Raw genomic sequence first — 15,442 nt, forward strand, 5'->3', positions numbered from 1 at the left:
TTAGCCGGGTGTGGTGGCGGGCACCTGTAGTCCCAGGTACTCGGGAGGCTGAGGCAGGAGAATGGCATGAACCCGGGAGGCGGAGCTTGCAGTGAGCCGAGATTGCGCCACTGCACCCCAACCTGGGCGACACAGCAAGACTCCGTCTCAAAAAAAAAAAAACAAAAAAACAGTGGCCTCCCAGATACAGACCCATATCCCAGCTGCCAGCTTGACACCTTCCTCAGCACCTGAAACAAAACACATCCAAGATGCCCTCAACTCTTCCTCTTTTCATCGAGTCATTGAGGGATGCTCCTGCCTCTAGCTTTGCAGACCTTCGTGACCCTCTCTCTTCCTCACTCATGCGCCCATTAAGCCCTACCCTAGCCAGACCTTCTTTGCCCTTCTATCAGCTTGCCATTCCCACTCCCAATTCCCAGTCAGCTGTGCAAGGAGAATCATGGGAACATAAGAAGGGCGTGATAATGTCGTCATCTCACCTAGGCCCGCGCTGTCTCCTCGCCTCTGGTTTCTTCTCCCATCCGTTCATCCTCTTTGACCACAGTGCATTCAAGGGTCTTGCTCAGATCTTCCTGGTGGCGCCTCCACATTAGAGGCCCACACCCTGCCATTCTCTGTCCCTTCTTTCTACCTATCAGAATCCTGCCAATCCTCAGGGAGAATGTTATTCATCCATTCAAAAATATTTGTCCAGTGCTACCATGTCCCAAGTGCTGTGTGCAACCCTGAAAGGACAGATAGGCATGGTCCTTGCTGTCATGAGGTCCCTAATCTAGAGGAGGAGAGGCAGCACCAGCATCTCCCTGAAGCCCCCTCCCCTGCCCGAAAATAGCACATCCACACATTTGATTTCTTCTTTATTCCTCCAGCACTGGCATTCTGGTGACTCATTGAGTTCTTGGCTTATACTGACTATCTTGCACTAGGGTTTACTTTTCCACATCCTTTTGCCACTCAATTGGACTGTGAATCCCCTAAGGGCAAAACTGTGCCTTATTCATTTTTGTATTACCCACACAGTAAGAAATTATTACTGGTTCCTTCCAACCATATTTGAGGACCCACTATAGCCAGACACAGAGTGGGTCCTCAAACATGTTTGGAAGGAACCAGTAATGATTTTTTCAAAATCCAACAACAGGAGTTTAGCTTAGCTAGAAATGCTGAGCACCCAAGTCCAACATTTTAATAAAGACTCTTTTTATTATTTGTTTAATACAAAATAAACAGTTACACAGTCCTCATCTCTCTTCCTAACATTAAGCATGACTTGTGTAACTTATGGATAGACAGGAGAACATCTGTGCTTTGTCCAGGCATCCTTTTGTCACCTGAGCTCCCTAACACCCTCTCCTTTTCCCTTGAGATCTGACACCAATAAATAGTTACTGAACTGAATTAAAAGCCGTCTGATCCTCAGCACACAGTTAGATGGCTTGGCTAAGTGTGTATTATCTGTACACAGTATGAGGCATGCTGTACTCCAGGAGTCTGGCTATGTTATAATTATCCCCTTTTGATGATCCAATCAGAAACTCTTAGTTTAAGAGGCTGCTGGGGGACTGGGCGCAGTGGCGCACACCTATAATCTCAACACTTTGGGAGGCCTAGGTGGGCAGTTCACCTGAGGTCAGGAGTTTGAGACCAGCCTGGCCAACATGGGGCTCTACTAAAAATACAAAAATTAGCTGGGCGTGGTGGCACGCACCTGTAATCCCAGCTACTCAGGAGGCTGAGGCAGGAGAATCACTTGAACCCAGGAGGCGGAGGTTGCAGTGAGCCAAGGTCACGCCATTGCACTCCAGCCTGGGCGACAAAAGCGAAACTCCATCTCAACAAAAAATAAGCTGCTGGTAACATTCTTTAGCCTGTGACTTCTTGATGGAAGAAAGTGACAGAGGAAAGGCATTTCAACAATTTCTGTTCCTCAGCTCTAGGCAACAGAGGCCAGTGGAGGCCTGGAGAGCTGAGATCATGCTGACACCACCAAAGGAAAGAGCCAGTAGTCTGTTGGAGACTTCCTCCTATAAATCAAAAGCTTTGCAACACTGCTGGAAAACTGAATGCTCTGTGTTTCATTTTCCAACCAGGCAGCCACTTGGGTAGGTAACAGAGCCTGCTTTTTTGGAGAACGGGCAAGCCCTGCTGTCGGCAGGAAGCTGGAGGGACACCTGCTCCAACAACCAGCCCCTGTGACCCAGCAGTTCCTCCTGTCCTGGTCAGGCCCGACCACCCACCACACAACCTCATGGTGAATCTGGTGGTTCTCTTCACAGCCATCATCACCGTGGTAACACAGTCATGATGCATGCGACTGTTTCTCCACTGCTGGATGGTAAGCTCAGGGTGGGCAAGACGGTCCGTTCCATCGCTCCCTTTATCCTCATGTCTAGTGTAGGGTCTGGTGCTGAATCGAAATGTATTGGTGAATGAATAAACAGATCCTTAGCAACGGGCTCCTGGGGATGGGGTGGGGGGATTCCTTGGCATTGATACCCAGCATGGCTGAGGTAACTCAAATAAGCCACTTAGGCTCATTGCAGAACCAGGCTGACCGCTGCCCACTCCACCCTAGTCACGTCACCAGACCTCCCTGCAGAGCGGATCTGCCCACCCAGGGCAGGGAGAGGCTTTCTCCAGCCCAGCTCAAGCCCCCACTTCCTCCAGATAGCAACTGTCTCACAGGTTTCCTCATTCACCTATCTCTTCTCCAAACTGCCATGCAATTGAGCACCCAATCACATTCTTCAAAGTTTGAGTACATCCTGTTCATTTATTTATTTCATCTAAAACAAATTATAAGCCTCCTTATTCATGTGTACAATCTAACAAATAAATAGAATGTTACATATTGGTTTATTTCATCTCACAGAGTTACAATGGTATTTATACTTTTCAAAGCATTGTATCTGCAGCACCCGGGCCAGAAACCAGGTTCCCATCTGTTATCCACATACACACCCTTTTGCATTTCAGATTTTCAGTTGGGAAAATAGGTCACCTTAGAACTACTTGCTTTGTGTGTCCCTTTTGGTAGCTGGGAAGCCCTGGCTACATACAGGCTCTTAGTAAATAGAATCGCAGAATGTGAGGGCTAGACAGGATCTTTTTTTTTCTTTTTGAGATGGAGTCTCACTCTGTCGCTCAGGCTGGAGTGCAGTGGCTGCAACCTCCACGTCCTGGGTTCAAGCGATTCTCGAGTAGCTGGGACTACAGGCGTACACTACCATGCCCAACTAATTTTTTGTATTTTTAGTAGAGATGGGGGTCTCGTCACGTTGGCCAGGCTGGTCTTGAACTCCTGACCTCAAGTGATCCCCCCACCTTGGCCTCCCAAAGTACTGGGAATACAGGCGTAAGCCACCGCGCCCAGCCCTGGACAGGATGTTATACATCCTCTTGCCCAAGAAAGGGGAGAGACAAAACCCAGGAGAGCTACATCTGATTGTCCAGCCAGACAGTTCAGCAAAACTGAGAGTTCAGAGGCTGTGGGCCTTCACCATGGGTCCTTCTGCCCTTGCTGAAAAGTCTGGCACAAACTACCCTCTGGCTACCATTTCTCTTCCTCCTATAGAGAGAGGCCATCCAGCTACCCTGTGACCATCCGGGAATGGGGCCTCTAGGTGCTGGGGGGACCACTACCTTCTAAACTGCCCAGAGGTGAAAATAGGCCCCCTTTTTTCCCCAAATCACCCAGTGCAACCTCTCTGGTGGGAGTCAGGAGAAGGATGAGATTCCTGGCTGGGAGGGGTTCAGACTTTTCAGAAGTCCTTCTAGAGACCTTTCCCTTTTAGGCTGAAGCCCTCCACCCTCTGCCGCCCCCAGACAGACAGAGCTGCCGCTGGGAGGGCAATGCTGAAACATTTGGCAGCTAACTGTGACTAATAAAAACCTGGACCCAAGGCATTTAAAAAATTCACAGCAGCCTCAGTCTCTGTGGTTAAGATGAGAAGAAAGGGCTTTTTCAGGTCTCAGCGTCCTTCCAGAAGAACGCGAGAGAGCAGAGAATGGGGGACGAGGTTCTCCCCTTGGGTGGAAAGAAATGGCTTTCTCCTCGTTCTGTCCTCATCGTCCCTCTGTTGGCCCCTCAAGACCTCCTGGGCTGCCCACTTTCACAAACGGGAAACTGAGGCTTGGAGGTCACTCAGGGGATAGGCAACACCTAAATCTCACAGCCTGGGGATTTTCCAATCAGTTCCGGCAATGGAATTGCTTTTTGCAAAAGAGCCTTTAAAGGATGGGTAAGGAAGAAGGTGCGGTGGGGTGGGGAGGGGTGGGGTGAAGAAAAGAGAAAAGACCAAAACGTTCTCTGATCTAACAACACACAGCCCAGCCACGAGGCTTCCTGTGAGCACATGACTGGGCAACGTGCGGAGCAGCCGGGGAGCAGAGGTTTACTCAGTAGGGCATCTGGATTTGTCATCTTTCCTTATCTAATGCTTTTTCCAACTGGTCTACCCGCCACAGGCAGGAAACAAAGCCTCTCAATTTAAGAGGCTCTGAAATCCTGGGAGGTTTGGTTGGGGCTCTGTTTGCCAGGTTTAAAAGAGATCTGTTCGTTCGGAGCCAAGAGTGTTTCACATTTGCTTATTTGCTCCTACTTACCTCCTTTTAAGAAAGTTTTGAGGATTGACCTAAAACTGATTTTCTTTATATCCAGACAAACTTCTGTTTTATAGGACAGTGTCCAGAGGCCCAAGAAGGGTCAGTCACTGGACATACAGCTGTGAGCTCCAGTCTCCACTGGGACTGGAACCCGGGGGTTCTGCCTTCAATTCTGGAGTCTGAAACTGAGAATATACAATAAGATATGATGGCACAGCCTGTACCAGAGAAGGGGAAAACTGAGAACCTGGTTAATTTCCTGGATGAAACAAACCAAGCCTAGTGATTCAGTGGTAGGACTAACCCAGAGCAGCACTTTGAAGTCTGCAAAACACTTTTACAGAAATCATCTGATTTTTTTCCCCTACAGAATATTTAAAACTACCTTGTAAATGATGAATGCACACTATGTCATTCTGATGGAGAAACCATTGCCACTGAACTACAGGCCGTCACAGCTGGAAGGGATTGAATTCAACTCACTCGACACTTGCCCAGTTGTTCTGGATGCTGGTCAAAAGGCAGGTTAGGGTACAAACCTGTGAACTTTCCCTTGGTGGGGTCACTTATATGAAGAAGGTGTGATTTTTTTTCCTCCTCTAGAGGGGAATTTACAAACTATCAGGAGCCCCCAAGGATGCTCCAAGCAGCTGTAGGAGTCCAGGGAAGCACAGTTAGCTCATTAAGTGAAATTCCATCAGCCAGGCTCCAGGGCTTAGTGACTCATGCCTCTGGCATTCCAGAGTAGGATGAATTTGGTCTAGACTGATGCAGTTTTCTTCCATTCTCTGCTTTGGGAATTCCAGTGCACTCTGGAGGAAGCATGGGTCGTGAGAGTTATCTGTAATGATCTGTGACCTGTCCCTAATCTCCAGGGGTTAATGAGGGTGAATGTTACAGAACCCAGCCCACAACCTTGCAGAGTAGGCATGGGAAGGGACGCAGGTGCCCTCATCACATTCATTAGCCCAGTGGTCTACGACCGGGGTCACCAGACATAGAGAAATCATTCACTGACATTTCATTCCTGGCCACTTTTGAATTTGCCCCTTCCAAACTGGGGAAAGTTGAGGGAGGGCTTTAACTCTCACACTTTGATATGAAGAGTGAAAAGTCTGCACCTGGTTTCAAAGTCAAGGCCATCAGGGGCTGGAGAAAAGGCAAAGAGAGAACCCAAGCACACAACACACATGCTAGTTGGCATCCCTTCTCTCTCTCTCTGTGTGTGTGTGTGTGTGTGTGTGTGTGTGTGTTCTCACACACACGTGATGCCAATTTACACATGGTGCGCAACGTCAATATCCAGCTGGGCACACACTATGTGGGATGAATGCATTTTCCCAGACACTGAGTAACAACAGTCTTGAAACTTGGCAATCACTTGATCCCACTTCCCTCCCCATGTAGGCATCTGACCACAATATTCCTGGCAGGATGTTGTCCAGTTCATGCTTGAATTCCTCCACCGACAAGGAGCTCACCACTAACTTAGGGTAAAGCTATCTACTGCGGGGCTTCCACTGAGCCTGAGATCTGTGTCCCATCACGCTCCTCTCCACCTTGGCTCTGGGAGTTGGAATATATATATATATATATATATATAAAATTGTTTTTTTTTTTTGAGGCAGAGTTTTGCTCTTATTGCCCAGGCTGGAGTGCAATGGCACCATCTCAGCTCACTGCAACCTCCCTCTCCCGGGTTCAACCTCACCCTCCCAAGTAGCTGGGATTACAGGCATCTGCCACCATGTCCAGCTAATTTGTATTTTTAGTAGAGACGGGGTTTCACCATCTTGGCCAGGCTGGTCTCAAACTCCTGACCTCACATGATTTGCCTGCCTCAGCCTCCCAAAGTGCTGGGATTACAAGCGTGAGCCACTGCATGCGGCCGGGAGTTGGGATACATTCTAAACATTCTTCTGCATGGTAGTAGTTCAAGTATTTGAAGAGAACCATCTCCCCCCATATCTCTTTTCTTGACAAAAAACTTCATTTCCTCGTGATATGGTTTCCAGATTTGTCTCCATCCTGTTGGCCTTTCCTCTGGTGACCTGGTTAAGATCTGGATCCAGAACTGAACCCTGTAGTCAGCGACTGGTCTAAAAGGCAAAGAGCTTAGGGAAATAATTCTTCTATATGTAAAGCAGTTGACATTCACTTTTTTTTTTTTTTTTTTTTTTAGCAGCCCTATCATACTCTTGGCTGTTACTGAGCTTTTAGTCAACCACTGCCGCTTCAAAGATTTGTTCTTTTTTTTTTTTTCTTTTTTTTGAGACAGGGTCTCACCCTGTTGTCACCCAGGCTGGAATGCAGTGGCACCATCACGGCTCACTGCAGCCTCCACTTCCTAAGGGTCAATCAATCCTTCCACCTCAGCCTCCCAGGTAGCTGGGACCACAGGCGCATGCCACCATGCCAGGTTAATTTTTTTAATTTGGTAGAGACATGGTCTTGCCATATTGCCCAGGCTGGTCTCAAACTCCTGGGCTCAAGCAATCTGCCCACCTCTGCCACCCAAAGTGCTGGGATTACAGATGTGAGCCAACACACCAGGGCTTTTAAAAAAAAAAGACCAATGGTTTTTTAGTTACTCTCCCTAAAGTCTGCACTCCTGTGACTGTTTTTTTCCCCATGAACTTTGATATAGGACCTTCTATTCATCCCTAATATGTTACAGCTTGGGCCCATTATTTCAACCTACAGCAGTTTTTCTGAAAGTTCATTCCATAATTTTATACTCCAGGAATCTCTCCTAGTTTTGTATCTCCCATAGATTTTATCAGTATGCCTTTTAATTTCCATGAACATTCCTGATACATGATGGGGAGGCCGGAACAGAGCCCTAGGGATCACCATCAGAGACCATCCACTCTGTTTACACAAATTAGTCAGCAGTTCACCCTGGGTATCATTAGTCAGTATGTTCATGACTTCACCCAACTGCACGTCCACCAAAGCTACGTCTCTTCTTCTTATCCACAAAAATTTAATAGCAGGCTTTTCTTTAGCTGAGAGGAATGATCCTATGACTTCAGCTACTGACACAGGCCATTCCAGAAGGTATTTTGGAGAAACATCTCAGCATCCCATAAATATCCCACGTAGGTGGTCCAGGCAGTTCTCTACCCATCAGGCCAGCACTGCCAGTAAGCATGAGCCTTAGCCACAAAGCCCTGGATGCAAGAATCTTCTGGCAACTCACAGAGATTCTCCCCAGACATCCTGAGGTCTAGGCCCTTTCATGACCTACTTTCAGCGGTTACCAAAGGGAAGAAGTTGCAGGGGGCTGATCATCAATGAAAGTTCCCTAAGTCTCTGTGGTTGGGCCAGAAAGCTTCCCCCTGGCTCGTGGTCACCAGCCCGATCTGTCAGACAGCAAGAGGGAGGCCTCCTAGGAAAATGCAGAACGTGTAAGGCTGTGGATGTCACCTGGCCCTTTAAGCCAGACATCTCCATAGGTTGCCCTCTCTGGGTTTCTGGAGATTCATGAGGACCCATGCTCCTTGCCTTGGAAGGATCCCCAGCTTTCCCCAAAGTGTACATCTTGTCTTGCAGGTTGTAAGGGCTGGAGGACAAGGGCCATGTTTTCTTTCCCTACTGGTGTCCCAAACCAGCAGGTACCCAACAAATGCCCAGAATAAAGGTAGGGGCTAAGCTTTCCCATCATGGAATCTCAGCCCTTCCAGAGTAAGAAAGTTGTCTCCAACATATTTTTTTCAGTCTTTTTTTTTTTTTTTTTTTTTTTTAGATGGAGTCTCGCTGTTGTCGGCTCAGGCTGGAGCGCAATGGCGGGATCTCGGCTCATTGCAACCTCCGCCTCCTAGGTTCCAGCAATTCTCCTGCCTCAGCCTCCTGAGTAGCTGAGATTACAGGTACCCGCCATCATGTCTGGCTAATTTTTGTATTTTTAGTAGAGACGGGATTTCACCATCTTGGCCAGGCGGGTCTCGAACTCCTGACCTCAGGTGATCCACCTGCCTTGGCCTCCCAAGTGCTGGGAATTACAGGCATGAGCCTCTGCGGCTGGCCTTTTTCAGTCTTTTCTGTGTTTACTCCACCCCATGAAAGTTCTGCTTTTGAAATGACCCATCTTATTTCGCCCTGGAAATACTTAAGCACTGGAACTGGCACTTAGTAGGTATTCAACAAACATTTATCTAATGAAGTGCCACTCAGACTCCTTTTTCCAAAATCATTTTTTTTTTTCTAACGGCAGATGAGCCTTCTCATCATTTTCTCAACACAAAGCTCACTGATGTTTTAGCCTTTTTTTTTTTTTTTTTTCAAGCCATTAATGATCAATGACTTTCTTATGCCAAGAAGCCTGGGTCTTCACTGGACACTCCAAGTAGATTATCCTGAGGTTCAGGTTGAACAGAGGCCCATCCAAGATGTTACAAATCAGCTCATGGTCCTATTAGGCAGGACAAGCTGTGAAGAAATTATTTGCTTCCATGTGCTTCTCATTGCTGTTTAGCTTAATATTTTATCCTGGGAGATTCTCCACCTAAGGGGATAACAATTTCTGGCTCGCATTTCTGGGGAGAAGAAAATTTGGGAGTTGGAGATGTTGTTCCCATTAGGTACCTAGAATTTATCTGTTGGATACAATGATGCATAAGATATAGCCCCTGCCCTCTGGGAGCTTCCAATCTCATGGGAGAGATAAGATCCACATAAGTGGGGGCTAATTATTGCTCATGAGGTTATAAGGAATGAAGATGGAAAATTTTGTGAAACTGGGTTGGACAAGCCCATCCGTCAGATCATAAACTTCATAGTAAAGAAAGCAAAGCTGTCATCAGTGACTGAAGACTGACGAAAGTATATCAACTCCATCACGATCTCTTTAGTTATCTTCAATCAAATAGCAGCATTTGACAGGTGTCGACCAGAAGTAGTCTCCTCCACAGCTGAGAGAAGCCTGGAAATCCTTTTCCATGCTATACTGCAGGGTTGGACAAATTCCCAGCACACTTGGGAACATATATGGAGAGAGAAGGACTGTGTGAGCCTTGACAGTAAAGGCCACAGTCTTGGGAGAACTTCCTCTGGAGCCCAAGTAGGGCAATTTCAAGTCACCTTTCTTCTGCATTACTGCTGGGGTCAGCTGGAGGCTGAAGCACAGCGAAGGTTCCTTGGTCTGGATTTGGCGCAGATCCCATAATCCCTTGGGGGTGGTGTCTGACATGTTCCTTGAGGACAGGTGTGTTAGCTGCCAATTCCTCCTGTCCTAAGCCCCACATATGTTGCACATAAGAGTAATGTAATAAGTGTGTGTTAATTTAATTGTTTGGGTAAAGAATTTGCTGGAAAGCTAACCCTGAAATTTAGCCATAAATGTAGATTTTCAAATGCTGAAATGATCAGTCTGGCAACATCAGAATCAATCTGGGGCTGCTTAAAGAAAAATAACCTAGTCCCATAGCAGGAGATTTTGAGTCAGCAGGTCAGTGGGGAGGCCCCAGTACCTGCATTTTTTTTGTATTTTGTTTTTTTGAGACAGAGTCTTGCTCTGTCACCCAGGCTGGAGTGCAGTGGTGCGATCTCAGCTCACTGCAAGCTCCGCCTCCTGGGTTCATGCCATTCTCCTGCCTCAGCCTCCTGAGTAGCTGGGACTACAGGCACCCACCATGACATCTGGCTTTTTTTTTTTTTTTTTTTTTTTTTGTATTTTTAGTAGAGATGGGGCTTCACCGTGTTAGCCAGGATGGTCTCGATCTCCTGACCTTGTGATCCGCCCGCCTCAGCCTCCCAAAGTGCTGAGATTACAGGCATGAGCCCCCGCGCCCAGCCCAGTACCTGCATTTTTAAAGTGATTCCAATCCTCAGCTACATTGGCCAGTGGTAGCCAGCTTCCAAGATGGCCCTAGCAACCCTACCTTGTGTCACACGTTTGTGTAATCTCCTCCCACTCTCTACCAGGGTTAGTCTGTGTGATCCATAGAATACAGCAGAAATGATGGCCTATCACTTCCAAGATTAAGTTATGAAACATGACTTCCATCCTGTGTTCTTTCTCTCACTCTCCTTTGCCTCACTCACTCTGAGGGAAGACGACCACCATGTCCTGAGGCCACTCAGGCAGCCTACGAAGAGGCCACATAGAGAAGAACGGAGGGCTGCAGTCTACAGCTAGCAAGGAACCACAGCCTGCCAACAACCATAAGAGCCTGCGTGGGAGGGGACCTTACAGCCCCCATTGACAGCCTGAGTGCAACTCCATGAGAGACCCTGAGCAAAATCAAGTAGCTAAGCCACTCCTCAATTCCTGACTCTCACAAACTGTGCGAGATAATAAAGATTCACTCTTTTCAGGTGCAAAACCTGGGGGCAATTTGTTATGCAGCAATTGATAACTAATACATTTTCCCACCCAAAGGGCAAGCTCCTGAGCTTGGCACAGGAGGTATTTCGTGCCCATCTTTCCAGCTTCAGTTAAACCTACTCCCAGATGCACCCTCCCTGAGATCGCGCTCTGCTTATCCCAGCCCAACCTTCACGCCTCTGCGCCTCTGCCCATGCTGTTCCTTGTGCCTGGAATGCCCTTTCCCCATGGATGGGATTCCCTTCTCCAAAAATCCTTCCCTAAACTGCCCTTGTATCTAATCCCATTGGGTGAGGCACCCTCCTTCCTGCTCACACACACTTCTTGAAATCAATACACAAAAAGCAAGTTGCATGGAAGAGGAAAAATGTTTGCATGAAGGAGATATCAAGAGCACATGACTTGCCTCTATCTGGTTGATCAACGAATTGTCAAATTTGAACCCAGGAATCCTTTTGTCGCTGCACACCACACCGACATCCTCCGTGTGCTTGCAGTCGGTGACGCCCCAGCCATTGGAGGTGCATGCTGCAAGGGTCGCCTCGTTGCCAGTACAGTGGAGATTGTCTAACCAGATGGGCCCTGAAGGAGGCAGAGAGGAGAGAAACCAAGTGCTGCATCAATGCAGGTCTGAGTCTTTGCAGGGCACCAGTGTCTCACATGGAAAGAGAATTTTTCTCTAATTTTGGCAGCTGTGTGTGGCCATCAATTTTTATTATATTAAGATATTGCACATAACTCTAAACCATGGGGATTCCTGGACCACAGTAAGCACCTGATGTGATCTGGGGATGTAGTAGGTTGAACATGATTAGGATACAAGTTAGATTTAAGCCCAGAAGTTGCATGGGATAGTGGAAAGAGCGGGGCTTTGGGTACCAAGCTGGGTTTGAGTTCTTGTTCAGCCACTTAGCTGTATAACCTTGGTCAAGGGCCCTTTTTCTTATCAGTAAAATGGGGCTAACAATGACACTTCAGCTGCACAGCTGTGTGCAGATTAGAGATACTACGAAGCATGTGCCTAGTTCATTGCTGGCCATAGTTACTAAAAATAGTGATGATGATGATGATGATGATGTTTTAGTGACACTGATTATGGCATAAGCCAGTCTCACCTTCCATCCGTAGCAGAGGCTGAACTCTGACCCCTCAGGGAAAAACTAAACTCTCTTGCCACTGAAGGTTTGAGGTTTTTTTTTTTTTTTTTTTTTTTTTTTTTTTTTTTTTTAGATGGAGTCTTGCTCTGTCAGCTCTGTCACCAGGCTGGAGTGCAGTGGCGCGATCTCGGCTCACTGCAATCTCTGCCTCCCAGGTTCAAGTGATTCCCCTGCCTCAGCCTCCCAAGTAGCTGGGACGACAGGCGTGTGCCACCACACCTGGCTAATTTTTTTTTATTTTAGTAGAGATGGAGTTTCGCCATGTTGGCCAGGATGGTCTTGATCTCCTGACCTCGTGATCCGCCTGCCTCGGCCTCACAAAGAGCTGGGATTACAGGCATAAGCCACTGCGCCCGGCCTGGTTTGAGGTTTTTAAGACATTTTCACATGTAGTATCTCCTTGGTTTTCCCATACTGAGAACGAGGTGGCATGATTATCCCACCATCCCTTGAACCCAGAAGCCTGGGCCTTGACTTCCTATTCAGCTCCTCTTACTTCCCAATGTTTCCCATCACTGGCTCAGAGACAGCCCAGCCAGACCGGCCCACGGAGCCACCTCATCATGTTCCAGAAGGCCGCCATGGGACTCTGCTTACCTCCTGGTTTTTTTGCCTAACTTGTACTAAGTAGAGAATTCAGTGTGCAAAGTGCTAGAGGGTGAACCACAGTGAAACACCACCTCACACCCTTAGGATGGCTACTATCAAAAAAACAGAAAATGGGCCAGGCAGTGGCTCACGCCTGTAATCCCAGCACTTTGGGAGGCCAAGGCAGGTGGATCACAAGATCAGGAGATCGAGACCATCCTGGCCAACATGGTGAAACCGCGTCTCTACTAAAATACAAAAAATTAGACAGGCGTGGTGGTACATGCCTGTAATCCCAGCTACTCGGGAGGCTGAGGCAGGAGAATCACTTGAACCCAGGAGACAGAGTTTGCAGTGAGCTGAGATCACACCACTGCACTCCAGCCGGGCGACAGAGCAAGACTCCGTCTCAAAAACAAAACAAAACAAAACAAACAAAAAAACAGAAAATGACAGTGCTGGCAAGGGTGTGGAAACTGGAACCCTTGTGCACTGTTGATGGGAACGCAAAATGGTACAGCTGCTACAGAAAACAGTATGGTGTTTCCTTAAAAAATTAAAAATAAAATTACCATATGATCCAACAAAAGAATTGAAAACAGTGTCTCTAAGAGATATCTACATGCCTGTGTTCATAACAGTATTATTCACAATAGCCAAGAGGTGGAAGCAACCCAAGTGTCCATCAACAAAATGTGGTCTATCCATACAATGGACTATTAGCCTTCAGAAGGGAGGAAACTCTGAAACCTGCTGCAATATGGATGATTCATAAAGACATTATGCTAAGTGAAATAAGCCCGTCCCAAAAGACAAATATTGTATGGGGTATCTAGAGGAGTCAAATTCATTGAAACAGAAAGTAGAGTGGTGGCTGCCAGGGCCTGGGATGAGAAAGAAATGAAGGTGGTTGTTTAATCAGTACAGAGATTCAGTTTTGCAAATGGAAAAGTTCTGGTGATGATGGTTGCACAACAATGTGAATATACTTAACACTATTCAACTGTACCCTTAAAAATGTTTAAGGCTGGGCTGGGCACAGTTCACGCCTGTAATCTCAACACTTCGGGAGGCCAAGGCGGGAGGATCATTCAAGCTCAGGAGTTCGAGACCAGCCTGGGCAATATAGCGAGACCTCGTCTCTACTAAAAATCAAAACATTTAGCTGGGCGTGGTGGCGCATGCCTGTAGTCCTAGCTATTCAGGAGGCCGAGGTGGGAGAACTGCTTGAGCCCAGAAGGTTGAGGCTGCAGTGAGCTATGATTGTGCCATTGCATTCCAGCCTGGGTGACAGGGAGACCCTGTCTCCAGAAAGAAATCCAAAAAGTTAAGGTGGTAAATTTTATGTGATGTACATTTTGCCATAATTTTTTTTTTAATTATAAAGTGCTAGAGGGTTTTCAAATAGTGATTTTTATAAGTGCCACTGCAAAATGAAAGAAAACAAATCTAAACCTCTCATTTTTCTCACAGCTCCTTTTAGGAGTCTAGAGCAGCAGACATAGTCAAACAAACCTGGGTTCAAGTTCCATCTGCCACACACTGGGGCAATGTGTGATGCGGTCAACTACCTCACCACACCTGCTTCTCATTTCGAAAGCCAAAATAATGATGCCGAGCAAACAGGTTGCCATGGAGACTCAATGAGGTAATGTATGTGCCTGGTACGCTTTCAACCTCCCTTTCCTCTTCCTTCTTCCAGTCCATCAGAAAAACAATGCATTCTACTGCTTCCCCGATGTAAGAGAAAAGCAAATAAAAACATTCCCATTGGAGAGATTAGAAAACCAAGGAGAGATTAGAAAACCAAGGAGGCTCTTCAAGGTCGATAAAGACCCTGGGGCCAGTCTCCTGATGTCCAGGCCCTGCTGAAACGTGTCTGTTCTCACGGCTGCTGGTCAGGGCTCAAACGACAGCACCTTGGATCCATTGTGGAGAACAAAGAGCTAACTGAAAACATCTGGGCTGAGGTTTTCCAACTGGCTTCTCAATTTGGCCTGGTTTCCAAGCAGTCAAGCTCCACTGAAACATACACTCCCTAATCGATTGCTGTCTCAACAACAAACCAATGTTTGTTTTGCTAAGTACTAGCAACAGAAAAGACCCTCCACGTTCTAAGCGGAATGTTCTGTCGCAAATCTGCCGAAGTGACAGAGATGGTGAAAAGCAGTGGCACCCTATTCCATCCGCAGTGAGAGAAACCCCCCTCACTAAGGACCTGGAAGTTGACCAGTGCATCATCAAAGGAACTGAGAACAGCTGCAAACCAGAGACCCTACGGAGCCTGCCCCAAAGAGCTGCTCTCTTATGAAACTTCCATGGACCCCCAAAAATCTTCCATGGACCCCTTCCACATATGCTTGGTCAATTTCTACTTATATGGCAGATATGTGAATTTGTACTTAGCCCAAGACAGCATCACCATGCATAGTATACTTGTTTGGCCTGATTTCATAACAAAAATTTTTTTGTTTTTTGAGACAGTGTCTCACTCTGTCACTCAGGCTGGAGTGCAGTGGTGCAATCATAGCTCACTGCGACTTCCGCCTCCCAGGTTCAAGCAATTCTCCGACCTCAGCCTCCCAAGTAGCTGGGACCAAAGGCACATGCCACCATGCCCAGCTAATTTTTGTATTTTTTGGTAGAGATGGGATTTCACCACGTTGGCCAGGCTGGTCTCGAACTCCTGACCTCAGGTGATCTGCCTGCCTCAGCCTCCCAAAGGGCTGGGATTACAGGCATGAGCCACTGCAAAGGGCCC

General features: G+C 47.2%; 1 protein-coding gene across 2 annotated transcripts in view; it reads right to left on the bottom strand.

The window, feature by feature from the left end:
- Positions 1-15,442, bottom strand: part of LOXL2 (lysyl oxidase like 2) — a 104,705-nt gene that overhangs the window by 49,389 nt on the left and 39,874 nt on the right. For both annotated transcript variants that reach the window (XM_024251416.3, XM_063726590.1), the window contains exon 3: positions 11,343-11,518. In XM_024251416.3, the coding sequence (XP_024107184.1) occupies positions 11,343-11,518 (176 nt within the window). The remainder of the gene's footprint in view (positions 1-11,342; positions 11,519-15,442) is intronic.

This window comes from Pongo abelii, chromosome 7 (assembly GCF_028885655.2).
Source record: "Pongo abelii isolate AG06213 chromosome 7, NHGRI_mPonAbe1-v2.0_pri, whole genome shotgun sequence".
NCBI classification, from domain to species: domain Eukaryota; kingdom Metazoa; phylum Chordata; class Mammalia; order Primates; family Hominidae; genus Pongo; species Pongo abelii.